The 17,055-nt window shown below is 46.0% G+C and overlaps 1 protein-coding gene across 6 annotated transcripts in view; it reads left to right on the top strand.

Annotated features, from left to right (window-relative positions):
- Positions 1–30: 30 nt before the first annotated feature.
- Sirt3 (sirtuin 3) overlaps positions 31–17,055 on the top strand; it is a 28,251-nt gene continuing 11,226 nt past the window's right edge. The window contains exons 1-5 of one of the 6 annotated variants that reach the window (XM_045152241.1): positions 686–762; positions 12,788–12,842; positions 13,061–13,249; positions 13,336–13,568; positions 13,788–13,888. In XM_045152241.1, coding sequence (XP_045008176.1) covers positions 708–762; positions 12,788–12,842; positions 13,061–13,249; positions 13,336–13,568; positions 13,788–13,888 — 633 coding nt within the window. In that variant the 5' untranslated portion in view covers positions 686–707. Of the gene's footprint in view, positions 49–99; positions 146–646; positions 763–12,787; positions 12,843–13,060; positions 13,250–13,335; positions 13,569–13,787; positions 13,889–17,055 lie in introns of those variants that run through there. The other 5 variants (XM_045152250.1, XM_045152246.1, XM_045152253.1 and 2 more) reach the window with 5 other exon arrangements.

Genomic DNA, 17,055 nt, shown 5'->3' with positions numbered 1-17,055 from the left:
GCTTGCCTGAGAAGACTAGGGACCCAGGTTCGATTCTCCAGGTCCCATGTAAGCCAGATGCACATGGTGGCACATGTATCTGGAGTTCGTTTGCACGTGGCTAGAGGCCCTGACAAACGCCCATTCTCTCCCTCTCTGTCTCTCAGTAAGTTAGCAAATAAAGCAGGTCGGCGCTGGGAAGACCAATGCAGCCTCCGGGCTGACAGGCCAAAGCTCCACCGAGCTAGAAGTCACCTACTACAAGCGCGCGTGCTGGGGGCGGGGCAAGGGGCGGAGGACGGAAGTGGGGCGTGGCCAAGGATCCGGGGCGGGCAGGGGGCGGGGCAGTGTTCCAGAGGGGTGGTGAGGGACGGAGGGTGGGGGAATGGGCGTGGCTAACATTTGGGGCGGGGTTAGTGTTCTGGGGGCGGGGAAAGGGTGACGGAGGGAAATGGACGTGGTTACGTTTCTGGTTGCGGGGGGGAAATGGGCGGGGTTAAGGCCCCAGATGCGGGTTCAGGGCCGGAGGGCGGGACAAAGAGGGCGTGCGAGAACGGGGTGTGGGCGGGGCCAGGGCTTGGGGCGGGGCAGCGTGTCAGGGGCGGGGTCAGAGTCTTGGGGCGGGGCGGCGGGGTGAAGGTGAAGGGTGCGGAGGACGCGGCTAGGCGCCCGGGGGCGGGGCTCCGAGTGGCTGGTGGCCGTGCAGGGGCGGTGCGCTGCGGGGCATCATGGCGCTTTGCGGTCGGCTGGCTTTGGCCGCGCTCAGGCTCTGGGGACCCGGAGGTGAGCCAGGGGTGAGCCGGGTCCGGGGAGGCGCCGAGGCCCGCTGGTCGTCCGTGGGCGGTGTATTAGGAGCGGGTCGTGCGGGTGCGCGCGCAGCCGGAGGCTGTCGTGGCTAGAATGTGGCAGGTGCTCGGTTCCCGGAGGCTCAGTCGCCGTGCCGTGGGCTCCTGGTGGCCTTAAAGATACGTCCTGCAGCCGTTTCTGTGGCAGAGCGCTCTCGGAACTGCTGTGTGCGGGGGTAGCTCATTGTACGGTTGTTTCATCGTTTTATCTCAGGCCCTTGTTGAAATAGTTTCTAGTCTCGTGTTGTTATAGATATCTAGCGCTGTTGTGTTGGGTATTCCTGTTTTCATCTTAATTTTTGGATAAATCCCTAGTAGAGAGTGCTTTGTTTACTAAAGACATAGACTAACAAGTAGAGAGTGCTTTGTCTAAAGACAGGGTCTCAGGCTGACCTCCAGCTGGCTTTGTGGCTGAGGATGACCTTGACCTCCTGATCCTCCAACCTCCTGTCAACCTCTGGGATCCCAGGCATGTACCACCAAGTCCTGACGTTATGTATGTTTGAATTGACTTCCATGAAGATTGTGTGGTTGAAATTGCCACACTCAAATAGTCACAACCGTCTAAACAGTAATTACACTTCTTGGAGCTACCCCCACGCCCCGGAGGGGGGGGGTTGCTGTGGTGTGGATACAACCTAGGGCTTTGAGCTTGCACCATTGAGCAACATGTCCAGCCTGGAGTCCTTACAAATGTTAGGAAATAAACAAACTTAAGTACATAATGGTCTAGCCAGTTGATGTGTGTTGAGGGGTTTAATAAAGAGGTGTTTGTCCAAGATACTGCTGTTGAGTGCCTTCTCTACACGAGCCTGTTCTGGGTGCTAATGATAGATGGAGTGGAGAACACAGGGCAGGCACTGCCTTCCACAGCCCCAGTTCTAATATCGGGTCATCAGCAAGACTGGCTGTTACTAAACAAACCCTGCGCGCCACTCCTAAAATAGGAGCCCTGGGGCTGCCTCTGAAGAGCAGTCCCTTTACACAGCTTTTTGCAATTTGACATTTCTTCTGCCCCTTGATTTTAGGTTTTGGGGCTCGTGTGTAACTTTTTTTGCGGTGTCTCTCTCAGGCCGCAGGCATGTCTGCCTGTGGGTCCCCTATTTCCAGGAGCTTTCTATACTATGTACTTTAAGTCAAATGCTTTAAGTATGTTTTTAGGTAGTTGGTAAAATTCTTATTTTTTTTTGCTGTTTTTTTGTGTGTGTGTGTGTGTTTTGGTTTTTCCACGTAGGGTCTCGCTCTAGCCCAGGCTCACCTAGAATTCACTGTGTAGTCTCAGGGTGCCTGGAACTCTCAGAGATCCTCCTACGTCTGCCTGGGATTAACGTTTGCTGGTTTTGAGCTCCTTATTCTCCTGTCTCCACCTACCAAATGCTGGGATTACATGCTTGACTATTTGGTAAAATTTTGTTCACGTGCTTCTCAGTGACTTGCAAATGTTTTGCTCCTACAGGTGAGTGAGAAATGTTGCTTCATGCACACCGAATAATGCCTCGTAATTGACATGCACTCTACAGTGATCACAGCTTTCCTCTTGTCCTTGTTGTATTTTTCAAAGCATTTGTTTTCAGGAGTTCAGAAAATATTTGGTGAGGACTGTAAGTGTCCTCAATGCCATGTGGGGTGGGGTATTTGGTGGGTAAGGATGATTTTGGAGCCAGGGCTTTCCTTTTCTCTTTCTTGGTCATCTGACTGGTTTCTTTCTTTTTTTGTTTTGTTTTGTTTTCTTCAAATTAGGGTCTCACTGTAGCACAGGCTGACCTGGAATTCTATCTGTGTTCTCAGGGAGGCCTCGAACTCGTGGTGATCCTTCTACCTCTGCCTTCCCAGTGCTGGGGTTAAAGGCATGCACCACCATGCCTGGCTCTGACTGGTTTTTCATCAGAAGTCTCCTTGAAAATTTTATTGATGTAGTTCAGGAGAGGGACTTTGCTGAGTTTCTCTTATGCTGTCTCTAAGGCAGCAGGACCATCTTTGTAGTTTGAAGAAGAGGGAGGCCATTCCTCTGCTGTATACTTCTTTTTTTAAGTTTTTTATTTGCGTGTGTGTGTGTGTGTGTGTGTGTGTGTGTGCGCGCGCACACACACACACACGCATATGTCCATGCCAGGACCTCTTGCCAGCACAAATGAACACCAGATACTTGTGTCACTTTTTGCATCTGTCTTTTGTGGACGGCTGGGAAATTGAACCTGGGGCAGCAAGCTTTGCAAGCAAGTGCCTTTAACAGCTGAGCCATCTTCCCAGCCCCTGTTGTGTATTGCTTGTACTCTCCAGTGGAAAGTTTCTAGCTGTAGATTGCCTCAAATATGACTAAAAGAATTGGGTGTGGAAGTAGTTCAGGGATAGAGTGCTTCCTATCCACCCCCAGCAAAACAATAGCAACAAAATACTAGAGAGTCACCTCTGGCTTCCTTGCTTTTAGCTTTGGTATCCAAGATTCAGGATATTTGAGGAAATTGACTCCCTTTTGGGGCCCTCAGCCCTCTATGGTGTGTCTGCTCTTGTCAACGAGATACATACTTCAATGTGGCACATTTATACAATGGAGTTCTACTCAGCGATAAAGAAAAATGAAGTTATGAAATTTGCAGAAAAATGGATGGAAAGGATTATACTAAGTGAGGTAACCCAGGCCCAGAAAGCCAAGTGCCACATGTTCTCCCTCATATGTGGATCCTAGCTACAGATGATTGGGCTTCTGCGTGAGAATGAAAATAGTAGCAGAGGCCAGTAAGTTAAAAAGGAGACATAAAGGGAAGAGAAAGGAAGGGAGGAGGGTACTTAATAGGTTGATATTGTATATATGTAAGTGCAATGATTGAGATGGGGAGGTAATATGATAGAGAATGGAATTTCAAAGGGGAAAGTGTGGGGGGTGGGGAGGGAGGGAATTACCATAGGATTTTTTTATAATCATAGAAAATGTTAATAAAAATTAAAAATAAAGAGATACATACTTCCGAGATGGATTCTTTGTAGAGTGGGAGGGGCAATCACAAAAGGATGCGTGTGTACTACCTGCTGGCCTGTGGGTGGCACATGAGTCCCTGGCTGCCTCCTTACTGACACCACATAGATGAGGCAGCTGTATGCTACAACTCTACAAAATGGAGAGGCCACAGACACCATTACAGGCCAGGTAGGTCAGCATGTCTGCCTTTAAGAGGAGGACCAATGACTCCTCACTGGGATTCAGCAAGGCGTTTGATCTGGCTGTGATGCTGAGGGATTGGGGTATTCTGATGTGGGCCAGAACACCTGACCAGAAACTGCTTATGGAAGGAAAGGAAAGGGTTTATATCAGACATAGAGGTTCAAGAGGAAGTTTCCTCTTGGCAGGGAAACCATGGCAAGCTGGAGCAGAATGCCTGGGTTGGTCACATCTCTACATCAATGACAAGGAAGTAGTCTATCTACTGGACTTGGAGCTGGACCGTATTACCCCAAGGCCTGCTCCAGTAACACACCTCCTACAGCAAGGCTCTACCTCCCAAAGGCCCTGTAACCTTCCCAAATTGCCACCAGCTGGACACCAGGTGTTCAAGACACATGAGCTTATGGGGAACATTTCATTCAAACCACCACAATTGGTATGTAGAGATTCTATATGTGATTTTGTAAATATCAAACATTTGTAGGATTATCCTAGAAAGTTCTGAATTATCCTATGTGTAAAAATTGTGCTTGGGCTGAAGATATGGCTTAGCAGTTAAGGCGCTTGCCTACAAATAGAAGAATGCAGATTTGATTCCCCAGACCCATGGTAAAGTCAGATGCACAATGTGGCACATGTGTCTGGAGTTGGTTTGTACTGGCCGAAGGCCCTAGCATACCATTCTCTCTCTTTCCTTCCTCCTATATGTATCTGCCTCTTTCTCTTTTATCAAATAAATAATTTTTAAAACAGTTTTATTTATCTATTTTATTTATTCATTTGAGACAGAGAGAGGGGAAGAGAGAGAGAATGGGTGCAACAGGGCCTCCAGCCACTGCAAACGAACTCCAGACACATGCACCACCATGTGTATCTGGCTTACATGGGACCTGGAGAATCAAACCTGGGTCCTGAGGCTTAGCAGGCTGTGGTGGTTTGATTCAGGTGTTCTCCATAAACTTAGGTGTTCTGAATGCTAGGTTCCCAGCTGATAGAGATTTGGAAATTAACACCTCCTGGAAGGGGAGTGTATTGTTGGGGGTGGGATTATGAGTGCTATAGAAAGTTTCCCCATGCCAGTGTTTGGCACACTCTTCTGTTGCTGTGGTCCACCTTATGTTGACCAGGGGGTGATGTCCACCCTTTGCTCATGCCATCATTTTCTCCTGCCATTGTGGAGCTTCCCCTCGGGTATGTAAGCCAAAATAAACCTCTTTTTTCCACAAGCTGTTCTTGGTGAGGTGACTTCCACCAGCAATGTGAACCTGATTGCAACAGTAAAGTGGTACCACGAGTGGGGTTGCTGCTTGTTGTCACAGTCAGGTTGTCCCTGACTGTGTGGCTTTGTCCTTTTGGAGCTGATTTTCAAGAGGAATGTGGAAGAATTTGAAACCTTGACCTAAGAGATGCCTTGCAGTGCTATAAGTACAGCTTGATGGATTAATTCTGGTCAGAGTTGAAAGACCTGAATGCAGTAAGAACTATGGACTTTGAGGTTTGGCTTATGAGGGTAAGAAAGAGCTTTGCTTGGACAGGGCTAGCAGTTTGTGTGAGGCTGAGTGGAACAAAATATAGATAGTTTCTAAAATTTAACTAAACAATGTACACTTTTAGTGAAAAACAGTACAGAGTATTTATCCAAGAGTAGGTATTATGACAACCCGATTCTCTGTCTGTCCCTTAGGGTGTGTGGTGCCTCACCCACTCCCTTAATCCTGACAACAAGGAGGTTAAGATTTCTGGTCAGTTGAGGATTCCAAGTCAGCTTGTGACCAGGTGAGACCCTTCCATAATGTATAACAGAAGAGGAAACAAAGCCACTATAAATCAAGAAGCAACCAATAACAAGGCCAAAATATAGCTTATTTAAGGATGGCAAATCTGACCATCCATCAGATTTTACACATAATTTATCCTGATATGGAAGGTGCAATTAGCACTTCTGGTTCAGGCCTATATACCAGGTTTATTAGGCGGGTACTGACCTGGTGTAACCCCAGTTACCTTTTGGGATGACTTTGGTCTCAGTTATGCTGCGTTCCTGCTTGGGTCCCTCTTTGGTGCACTTTGGGTTCAAGTAGGCTGGCTGGGTCACTGGACCACTGCTCTGTTCACTGGAGCTGGGCACTGGCAGTGGGGAAGGGGAAGCTGCCAATGCTGCTTTAGTTCTCTCGCTGTTCCACGTGTTCTTCTACCTTGTAATCTGCTCCTCCGTTGTTTACTGCCACTCTCTCTTCACGTTTCTCGAGTTTTCAAGAGCTCTGGTATGAGTGGAAAATCCCCTCACCTGGCTTTTCCTGCATCTCAAGCCAAGCCTGGTGACTGTGGTCCCGAGACCTGGCGCCGCCGCTGCTGGAGCCGCTTCTGCCTGCCTGTGTGGGCTCTGGATGCTCTGGATCTCTCCTACTTCTCCACTGCCATTTCAATTTCCTATACACCTCACTTTTTAGTAAAAGTGTGCATTCTGTTGGGGTCTTTTATTTGGCTCCCCCCTCCCCAGGTTGCTTTGGCGTGGTTCCTATGCCACCATCTTAACCAGAAGTCCTGCGGGGATATTTGAACATTATTGGGATTGATAAAAACTGGGGACTTTTAAAGTTGGACTGAAAGGCATTGTATTTTACATCATGTATGTATATCAGTTTGTGGGGGCCAGGGGCAGAATGTGGTGGTTTGATTCAGGTGTTCCCCATAAACTTAGGTGTTCTGAATGCTAGGTTCCCAGCTGATGGAGATTTGGGAATTACCGCTTCCTAGAGGAGTGTATTGTTGGGGGCGGGCTTATGGGTGTTATAGACAGTTTCCCCATGCCAGTGTTTGGCACACTCTCCTGTTGCTGTTGTCTACCTTATGTTGGCCAGGGGGTGATGTCCACCCTCTGCTCATGCCATCATTTCCCCCTGCCATTGTAGAGCTTCCTCTTGAGCCTGTAAGCCAAAATAAACCTCTTTTCCCTACAAGCTGCTTTTGCCTGTTCTACCAGCAATGCAAATCTGACTGCAACACAGGCATACGCCTTAACCACTAAGGCATCTCTCCAGCCCTCAAATAATATTTTTTTAAAGGTGTGCTTGTAGCATCCTTCATTCTGGCTTCTATGATGAGTAAAAGAAATGCCCTCAGTTGCTGATTTAATGTTCATATTAGATTTAGACTAGCCATGCATTTGGAGAAAATTTTCAGGTGGAGATGTTGAATCTCTTCCCATCAGTGTGGAGGGGCCTCCATATGAGTCATCAGGGCCATCTGATGGGAGAATGGACCTGATGGCTGCCAGCTCTTGAGATGTGAGGAAATGCTGGTGGCTTGAGACTGGAGAGTCTTGAACTCAGGACAGGTAGGCATGGTGCTGGAGGCGTTCCAGCTTGAATTGATACTGAAAGGGGCCCAGAATCACGACTGCAGACCCAGGAGCCTTCCAGGGCCATGTGCAGCTGCAGTGCCCAGTGGTCCTCTAGCTGCAAACCTCAGTGAGGCATTTTCAGGGCCTGTTTCAGCCTCTGTACTGTTTGTATTGCTTTTCTTTTTGTCCTGTCACTCCTAGATACTAAGTTCTTTACAAATCTTGAAGTCTCCTTGAAGTTACCCAAGAGTGGACTAGCTGTGTCTATTATAGAGCTGGGAGAAGAAAAATAAAACTGACCGTTGGCGTTGTTTAAACTGAGAGTGAACCTTCTGTACCTGCCATCTACACTGCTGTGCTGTCCTGCAGCTGTGGCTTAGCTGACAGGCACTTATTGGTCTTTATTGACCAGTCAAAAAGCAGTTAATACAGGGCTGGAGAGATGGCTTAGCGGTTAAGGCACTTGCTTGCAAAACCTAAGTACCCAGGTCCTATTCTCTAGGTTCCACATAAGCCTGATGCACAAAGTGGCCCATGTGTCTGGTGTTTGCAGTGGCTGGAGACCCTGGCATGCCCATTCTCTCTCTCTCTCTCATGAAAAAAAAAAAAAAAGTAATATAGGACTGGAGAGATAGCTCAGCAGTTAAGGCACTTGCCTTCAAAGCCTAAGAACCAGAGTTTGGTTCCACAATACCTATGTAAAGCCAGATGCACAAAGTGGCGCATGTGTCTGGAGTCCATTTGCAAGTGGATGGAGCCCCAGGTGTGTGCATTCTCTCTATCTCTCTTCTATCGCTCTCTGCTTGCAAATAAATAAATAATTTTTAAAGATGAGTAATATGTGAACAAGTTGAACATTGCATAAGCAAAGGGCAAGGAAAGCGGCTGAAGAGATAGCTCAGTGGTTAAGGTGCTTGCCTACAAGGCCCATGACCTGGGCTCATTTCCTCAGTACCCACGTAAAGCCAGATGTACAAAGTGACATATGTGTCTCAAATCCATTTGCACAGCTAGATGCCCTAGTACTCCATTCTCTCTCTCTCTCTCTCTTTCTCTCTGCTTTATTTTTTTTTCTCTTTATTTATTTATTTTTGGTTTTTCAAGGTAGGATCTCACTCTAGCTCAGGCTGACCTGGAGTTCGCTAGGTAGTCTCAGGGTGGCCTCGAACTCACAGCAATCCTCCTACCTCTGTCTCCCGAGTGCTGGAATTAAAGGCATGTGTCACCACACCCGTCTTTTCTCTCTGCTTCAAAATAAATAAACTTAAAAACAGGGCAAGGAACTTTTCACTTTGAATAATCCTTCAACATTTTTTTTAAAGGAAGAGACTTAGGCGTATAACCTGTTGGGCTCTGCTGTTTCAGAACACACACACTGTGTTCACAAATGCAATCACACTAAGCCCACCTGTTGTCTTCAGTAGATCTGTGGTAGTGCTGTGGGCAACTCGTCACTGACCTTGTTGTCTTTAGTGCTATCGACAGTTAGGACTTCTTGCACATGCCCACTTGTTCTGGGTCAAGAGTCTTAACAAGGCCACTGAGGACATTGGGCAGAGCATAGCTTAAGATCAGTCAGCAACTCCAAATGTTCCCTGTCATTCATTGTTGGTCACCTGTGTGTTCAGGCCAAAGGTACACCAAGGCAGAGGAAATATTACTTTCAGTGGGTGGATTATATGGTTGTAAAATTAACTTCAGGGCAAGTTACATATCAGGAGTTTAAAAAGCATCTCATGGTAGTATTTTCACAAAAGTCATTTATAAGGTCCATAGGAAATATTCCTACAGTTCTGTCCCATAGCTTATTCCCACAATATGTTCTTTTTCTTTTTATTTTGTTTATTTATTATTTATTTATTTATTTATTTTGGCTGGGCATGGTAGCACATGCCTTTAATCCCAACACGTGGGAATCAGAGGGGAGCAAGACCCTTGATTTCTTTTTTTTTTTAATTTTTATTAACATTTTCCATGATTATAAAATATATCCCATGGTAATTCCCTCCCTTCCCATCGCCACACTTTCCCATTTGAAATTCCATTCTCCATCATATTACCTCCCCATTACAATCATTGTAATTACATATATACAATATCAACCTATTAAGTACCCTCCTCCCTTACTTTCTCTACCCTTTATGTCTCCTTTTTACCTTACTGGCCTCTGCTACTAAGTATTTTCATTCTCACGCAGAAGCCCAATCATCTGTAGCTAGGATCCACATATGAGAGAGAACATGTGGCGCTTGGCTTTCTGGGCCTGGGTTACCTCACTTAGTATAATACTTTCCAGGTCCATCCATTTTTCTGCAAATTTCATAACTTCATTTTTCTTTACCGCTGAGTAGAACTCCATTGTATAAATGTGCCACATCTTCATTATCCACTCATCTGTTGAGGGACATCTAGGCTGGTTCCATTTCCCAGCTATTATAAATTGAGCAGCAATAAACATGGTTGAGCATGTACTTCTAAGGAAATGAGATGAGTCCTTAGGATATATGCCTAGGAGTGCTATAGCTGGGTCATATGGTAGATCAATCTCTAGCTGTTTTAGGAACCTCCACACTGTTTTCCACAATGGCTGGACCAGATTGCATTTCCACCAGCAGTGTAGAAGGGTTCCTTTTTTCCCACATCCCCGCCAACATTTATGATCATTTGTTTTCATGATGGTGGCCAATCTGACAGGAGTGAGATGGAATCTCAATGTAGTTTTAATCTGCATTTCCCTGATGACTAGTGACGTAGAACATTTTTTTAGATGCTTCTATGCCATTTGTATTTCTTCCTTTGAGAACTCTCTATTTAGCTCCATAGCCCATTTTTTGATTGGCTTGTTTGATTCCTTATTATTTAACTTTTTGAGTTCTTTGTATATCCTAGATATTAATCCTCTATCAGATACATAGCTGGCGAAGATTTTTTCCCATTCTGTAGGTTGCCTCTTTGCTTTTTTCACTGTGTCCTTTGCAGTGCAAAATCTTTGTAATTTCATGAGGTCCCACTGATTAATCTGTGGTTTTATTGCCTGAGCAATTGGGGTTGTATTCAGAAAGTCTTTGCCAAGACCAATATGTTGAAGGGTTCCCCCTACTTTTTCCTCTAGCAGTTTCAGAGTTTCAGGTCTGATGTTAAGGTCTTTAATCCATTTGGACTTAATTCTTTTTAGATGTTTATATGCCATTCGTATTTCTTCCTTTGAGAATGCTCTATTTAGCTCCATAGCCCTTTATTTTTTAATTTTTATTAACATTTTCCATGATTATAAAAAAATATCCCATGGTAATTCCCACCCTTCCCACCCCCACACTTTCCCCTTTGAAATTCCATTCTCCATCATATTACCTCCCCATTACAATCATTGTACTTACATATATACAATATCAACCTATTAAGTATCCTCCTCCCTTCCTTTCTCTTCCCTTTATGTCTCCCTCTTAACTTACTGGCCTCTGCTACTAAGTATTTTCATTCTCACGCAGAAGCCCAATCATCTGTAGCTAGGATCCACATATGAGAGAGAACATGTGGCGCATAGCCCATTTTTTGATTCGCTTGTTTGATTCCTTATTATTTAACTTTTTGAGTTCTTTGTATATCCTAGATATTAGTCCTCTATCAGATACATAGCTGGTGAAGATTTTTTCCCATTCTGTAGGTTGCCTCTTTGCTTTTTTCACTGTGTCCTAGAATGCATCTTTAAATTCTGACACATCTCAAAATTTTTTCTTAGTAATTTCTTGTCCTTTACTATCTTTTTAAAAATCCTGACATATTGACCCATAAAGAGGGCTCAGCAGTTAAGGCACTTGTCTGCAAAGCCTAACAACCCATGTTCAGTTTCTCCAGTTCTCATGTAAAGCCAAATGCACAAAGTGGTACATGCATCTGGAGTCTGTTTGCAGCAGCTGGAGGCCCTGGCATACCCATTCTGTCTATCTGTCTCTTTTCTCTTTTTCTGCTTTCAAATAAATAAAAATATTTTTTTTAAAAATTCTGGAAGAGTCTTTTAAACATATTAATTTCTTGGAAATCAGCAAGTGCTTTGAAATTCAGTGAAAGTAGGCTGCCTGTTCGTGGTCTTTTGTTTTATGGCCAGGACTTCCTAGTTTCATGCACAGAACAAAAGCAATTTAAAAAACATTAAACACTCCCCATTTTTGCAAGAGCTTGCAAGCTGAATCATTATAAATTACTTAGGGTTTCTTTCCTCGAATATCTCTTTCCAATTTTAGTCTTTTCTCCTGAACATTTCGTCCTTCTGTGCTAGCTGGTGAGATTTGTGTTTTTGATCTGTTTCTTGTGCTACGTACTGGAATAGCTCCTTCCCATCTCACTCCAGGATTGGTTCCTCCCAGTGTGTCTTGGGTTTATCCAGGAGTGTGAGGGGGTTCAAGACACTGAGTGGTTGCCCTTGTGTGTGTCTTCCTCATGGAGCGAACAAGGGTTTTTTGTTTTGTTTTGTTTTGTTTTAAACAACCCCAGAACAAAACATGCCATCTTGTTTCTCTGTGAGGCTATTGCAAATCTTGAGTTCCTTTTCAACTCCTCCCAAACCTGTGAGGCCAGAGGGAACAAGTACCTCTTATATTCAACATCTTTTTGATTGGGTACTAAGAGAATTTCTAAACTAAAAGGAGCCAGGTTGCAAAAGCAGGGGAAGACCAGACAACACGGGAAGTAGCAGGAGGAACCAAAGGCTGTGACAGTTGCCTGAAACAGACAAAGGATAAGCCACCAGGCCATCAACCAAAACAAAGGTCCAGGCCCCAGAAAGGACTCAATGACATGCACCTGAAGTAGCAATATGGATGGTTGAGCACCAAGGGCCCATGCTGGAACCTGGTACTGACTCACGTGACTCTCTGGTGAAAAGAAATCGTACTTGGGAACCCACATGCAGTGCCAACACGTTTCACACAAAACACAGCTCTTGGTCCAAGGGAATAAGAAATAGTTTATTCTGAGCCAGAAACACAAATACTCTGCATGACATGGTCCACTGTGGAAGGAGTTACGTGAACTTCCGTGCTGTAGACCAGGGGACGGTCATAAATCAAGGCATTTTCCAAACACATTGGTGGAGACTTCAAGCAGGCAGGTTACAGTCAAACAGGAACTCTCTGGTACAGGTTTCAGATGCTACCCAGTGACAGATCAGCCAAACTGATCTGAGACAGATACAGAGGTGAGTGAGAAATGATAAAGAAATCAAGGGGACTAAAAGTAGCCAAAGATAATTTTAGCTCTTGACTGGCAACATTCCATTTCTGTGCATTCATCGTAACCAGCCAGTCAGTCTGCTGGCTTTGTCGGGGGAAACTTGAGCTTGCACTTTTGATGATGGGGTTATGAGACAATTTGCTCCTGGCTTACACATTGCCCATCAGCTGGGAATGTGTTGTCTCCCCACTATAAGTCTTGTCTCTGACAAACGACTGCTTTGTGCTTCAGCCAGTAGTCATCCATGGTGCCCAGCCATCTGTGTGGTGTCCTCAGGTGGATATTGGTGAGTCCTTTCTAGGGTTTTGGTTGATGGCCCATTGGCTTCTCCTGAGCTACCAAATCGGAGATTGTCTTATTGTTTGTGCCCCCCACCCCCCACCCCCCCCGCCCCAAGAGGAGTGCATGTCCGTCTTGATGGTGGGACGGGTAGGCCTGCGCTCATTCTTGCTGGAGTAAGGCCGACTCTCGCCTGCCACCTTTCTGTTGTGCTCTTGCTGTCAGCCTCACAGGTGGAAGAAGGCCCATTTCCCTGTCTGTGGGTGCTTCGGGAATCTTTGGAAATGGAGGCAACCGTGAGAAGACGTTTTCCCTGCAGGATATAGTTGAGCTGATTCGGACCAGAGCCTGCAAGAGAGTGGTGGCCATGGTGGGGGCTGGCATCAGCACCCCCAGTGGCATCCCAGACTTCAGGTACTTTTCAAGCCGCACTTTTCCCTCCCCCTCTGATATCCCTTCATTGTCTTTACCAGGGCTCAGCCTTTCCCCTCTCTCCCCAGATCCCCGGGGAGTGGCCTCTACAGCAACCTCCAGCAGTATGACATCCCGTACCCGGAGGCCATCTTTGAACTGGAATTTTTCTTTCACAACCCCAAACCCTTTTTCACTTTGGCCAAGGAGCTGTACCCTGGGCACTACAGGCCCAATATCACACACTACTTCCTCCGACTGCTCCATGACAAGGGCTTACTTTTGCGGCTCTACACACAGAATATCGATGGTCTCGAGAGAGGTGAGCCCTCTGTCCTCTGTGTGTTCTATGGCTGTTTCGAGGGAGGGTTGTGCCAGGGTTTCAGGTGTTCATCACCACACCCAGCCGAGAAATTATTTTCTATCCATTCAACCAAGCAATTTTTTAAAATGTGGTTTTGCTGAGCCCAGAGTCACACTTTTGGACTTGGCACAGCCATCCTGGAGTCTCCAACAGTGATCTTGGCTTGAATTTTTTCAGCATCTGGCATCCCTACTTCAAGGCTGGTTGAAGCACACGGGTCCTTTGCAACAGCCACCTGCACAGTCTGCCGGAGGTCCTTTCCAGGGGAGGACATATGGGTGAGTTACCCTCCCCCCACTAAAAAATTAAGGCAGGTCAGAAATACTCAAGGGACTGAAGAGATGGCTCAGAGATTAAAAGGTGCTTGCTTGCAAAGCCTCATTCCCTAGTACTCATGTAAAGCCAGATGCACAAAGTGATAAATGTGTCTGGAGTTTGCAGTGGAGGGAGGCTCTGGCATGCCCATTCTTTCTCTCTACTCTCTCTCAAATAAATAAATATTTTTCTTTCTTTCTTTCTTTTGTTTGTTTGTTTGTTTTTCGAGGTAGGGTCTCACTGTAGCTCAGGCTGATCTGGAATTTACTATATAGTCTCAGGGTGGCCTCAAACTCATGGTGATCCTCCTACCTCTGCCTCCCGAGTGCTGGGATTAAAGGCATGCGCCACCACGCCCGGCTCTTTCTTTTTTTATTAAATAGAAACTTCATATGGATACATCATGTGTTACCATCATTTCCCTCCTCCCTGTCTCCACTTCACTGAAGGCCCTCCTTAGTGGGATTGCTGATTTTCAACGTGGAGTTGTGGGATACGAGTTGTGAGAGCAGCAGTCAGTCATTGTGGGAGGGGGCAAGGCCTCTGGGTATTCCCACCCATCCTGTGGCTCTTATGTTCTTTCTGCCCCCTCTTCTACAAAACTCCCTGAGACTTGGTGGGTGTGCTTTAAATCTACTTAATTTTTAAAAAATTTATTACAGGCACAGAGAGGTCGGGGGGAGGGAGAGAAAAATGGAATGGATGTGCCGGGGCCTCTAGCCACTGCAAATGAACTCCAGACCCTTGTGCCACCATGTGAATCTGGTTTACTTGGGTACTGAGGAATAGGACTTGGGTCTTTTGGCTTTGCAGGCAAATGCCTTAACCACTAAGCCATCTCTCCAGCCCTGTACATATATGAGTGTGGTGTAGGTGCAATGTGCGTGTGTACCTGTGCAGGCTGGAGGACAACTTTGGGTGCTATCCTCAGGAATGTTGCCCACCTCCTTTGAGACAGAGTCTGTCATTGGCTGGCCAGTGAGCCCCAGGCATCCACCTGTGACTGCTTCCCCAGAACTGGGATTACAGGCACATGCCAACATTCCAAGCACTCTACGTGAGTACTGAGGATCAAGCTTTTCAATTTTCTGAGGATTTTTCAAACTTTTCCACAGTGGCTGCAGGGTTTACGTTCTTGCCTACTTTTTCCCACTTTAGTTGCCGTCACCCTGTTGCTGCTGTCCACCAGGCTGAGTGCATAGGTGTGAATGCTGCCAGTGTACCTGTCCTCCGGTGGCTTGCGCTTTGGCGTCCCTCTTAGTCAGGAAGTCACTACCAAGTCCAGTGCTGAGCTTTTCCCTGTGGTTTCTTCCTAAAATAAGAAGAAGAAGAAGGAGAAGGAGGAAGGAGAAGGAGGAAGGAGGAGAAGGAAAAAGAAAAAAGAAGAAGAATGTTAGCATTTTAGCTCTTGCATTTAGGATTTTTTAAGATAGGGTCTCATTCTAGCCCAGGTTGAGCTGGAACTCACTCTGTAGTCCCAGACTGGCCTCAAACTCATGATGGTCCTCCTACCTCTGCCTCCTGAGTGCTGGGATTAAAGTCATTCACCACCACACCTGGCTGCATTTAGGATTTTGATCCATTTCTGATTAATTTCTGTATATGATGTGAAGGTCCAATTTGTTGGCTGAGGTAAAATCAATGTCATCTAGAACAAAGAAGTATTCCATTCATTTGGGGCTTCTTAACATTGTGGTCCCAGAGACACACAGGTCAGTAGTTGAAAACGTGCCATCTGATGTGGGGTATTTTCCGAGGAGGCTGGCGGCTTGTTCCCTCTGTCCAGCATCATGACCGGTGTACAAAGTTCAACTGTCTGTAAGGAAGGTTGCACACTGTCCCAGAGGCCAGTGAGTTCATTCCAATAGCCTGGCACAGACCACAAGGTCAGCATGTGGCCATAAGTGCAAGCAGCCTCAGAGTGTCATTCCGCCATAGACTGACACCTGGCTTCACAAGGACATCCCTGCATTTAAGAACCAACAACCAGTGCTGCTCAACTGTGACTTTCCTCCTTGGCAAATTTCATTCTTTTCTATATGGATATCCAGTTCTTTCAGCACTATAAATTAATAAAACTATTTATTTTTCTATTGAATAAAAAAATATATATCAGCTGGGCGTGGTGGCGCTCACCTTTAATCCCAGCATTTAGGAGGCAGAGGTAGGAGGACCACCATGGGTTTGAGGCCACCTTGAGATTATGTAGTGGATTCCAGGTCAGCCTGAGCTAGAGTGAAACCCTACCTCAGGGGGAGGGAATATATATATATATATAAAGTCATTGAGAGGGCTGAAGAGGTGTCTTAGCAGTTAAGCGCTTGCCTGTGAAGCCAAAGGACCCCAGTTCAAGGCTCGATTCCCCAAGACCCACATTAGCCAGATGCACAAGGGGGCGCATGTGTCTGGAGTTCATTTGCAGTGGCTGGAAGCCCTGGCACACCCATTCTCTCTCTGTCTCTGTCTCTGTCTCTGTCTCTTTCTCTTTCTCTCTCTCCCTCTCCCTCCCGCCCCCCCCCGTCACTCTCAAATAAATAAAAAAATGAAAAAATAAAAGAGTCTTATTACAGGACTAACTTTAAAGTCATTGAGAGCTGGAGAGATGACTCAGCAGTTAAGGCACTTGCTTACAAAGCCTGAAGACCCAGGTTCAGTTCCTCAATACCCACATAAAGCCAAATGCACAAAGTGACACATGCATCTAGAGATTTTTTGCAATGATAAGAGGCCCTGGTATGCCCATTTGCATTTTCTCTCTCTTATCTCTTTGTGTGTGTCTCTCTCTTCATGCAAATAAATACATAAAATATTTGTTTTGAAAAAATTAGTGAGGTATGAGGATTTGTTTCTGAGCTATGTGAATCTTTTTTTAATAACTTTTTTGGTTTTATTTATTTACTTGCAAGGAGGGAGGGGTGGTGGAGGAGATAGTCATCCGAGAATGGGCACACTAGGGCCTTCAGCCACTGCAAACAAACTCCAGATGCCTGCGCCCCCCTTGTGCATCTGGTTTACATGGGTACTGGGGAATTGAGCCCAGGTCCTGGCTTTGCAGGCAAGTACCCTAACCACTAAGCCATCTCTCCAGCCCAGCTATGTGGATCTTTATGCAGGTACCACACTGCTCTGG

The sequence above is a fragment of the Jaculus jaculus genome, chromosome 1, assembly GCF_020740685.1.
Source record: "Jaculus jaculus isolate mJacJac1 chromosome 1, mJacJac1.mat.Y.cur, whole genome shotgun sequence".
In the NCBI taxonomy this organism is placed as follows: domain Eukaryota; kingdom Metazoa; phylum Chordata; class Mammalia; order Rodentia; family Dipodidae; genus Jaculus; species Jaculus jaculus.
The sequence above is the reverse complement of the archived record's forward strand: the minus strand, read 5'-3'. Positions and strand labels throughout refer to the sequence as shown.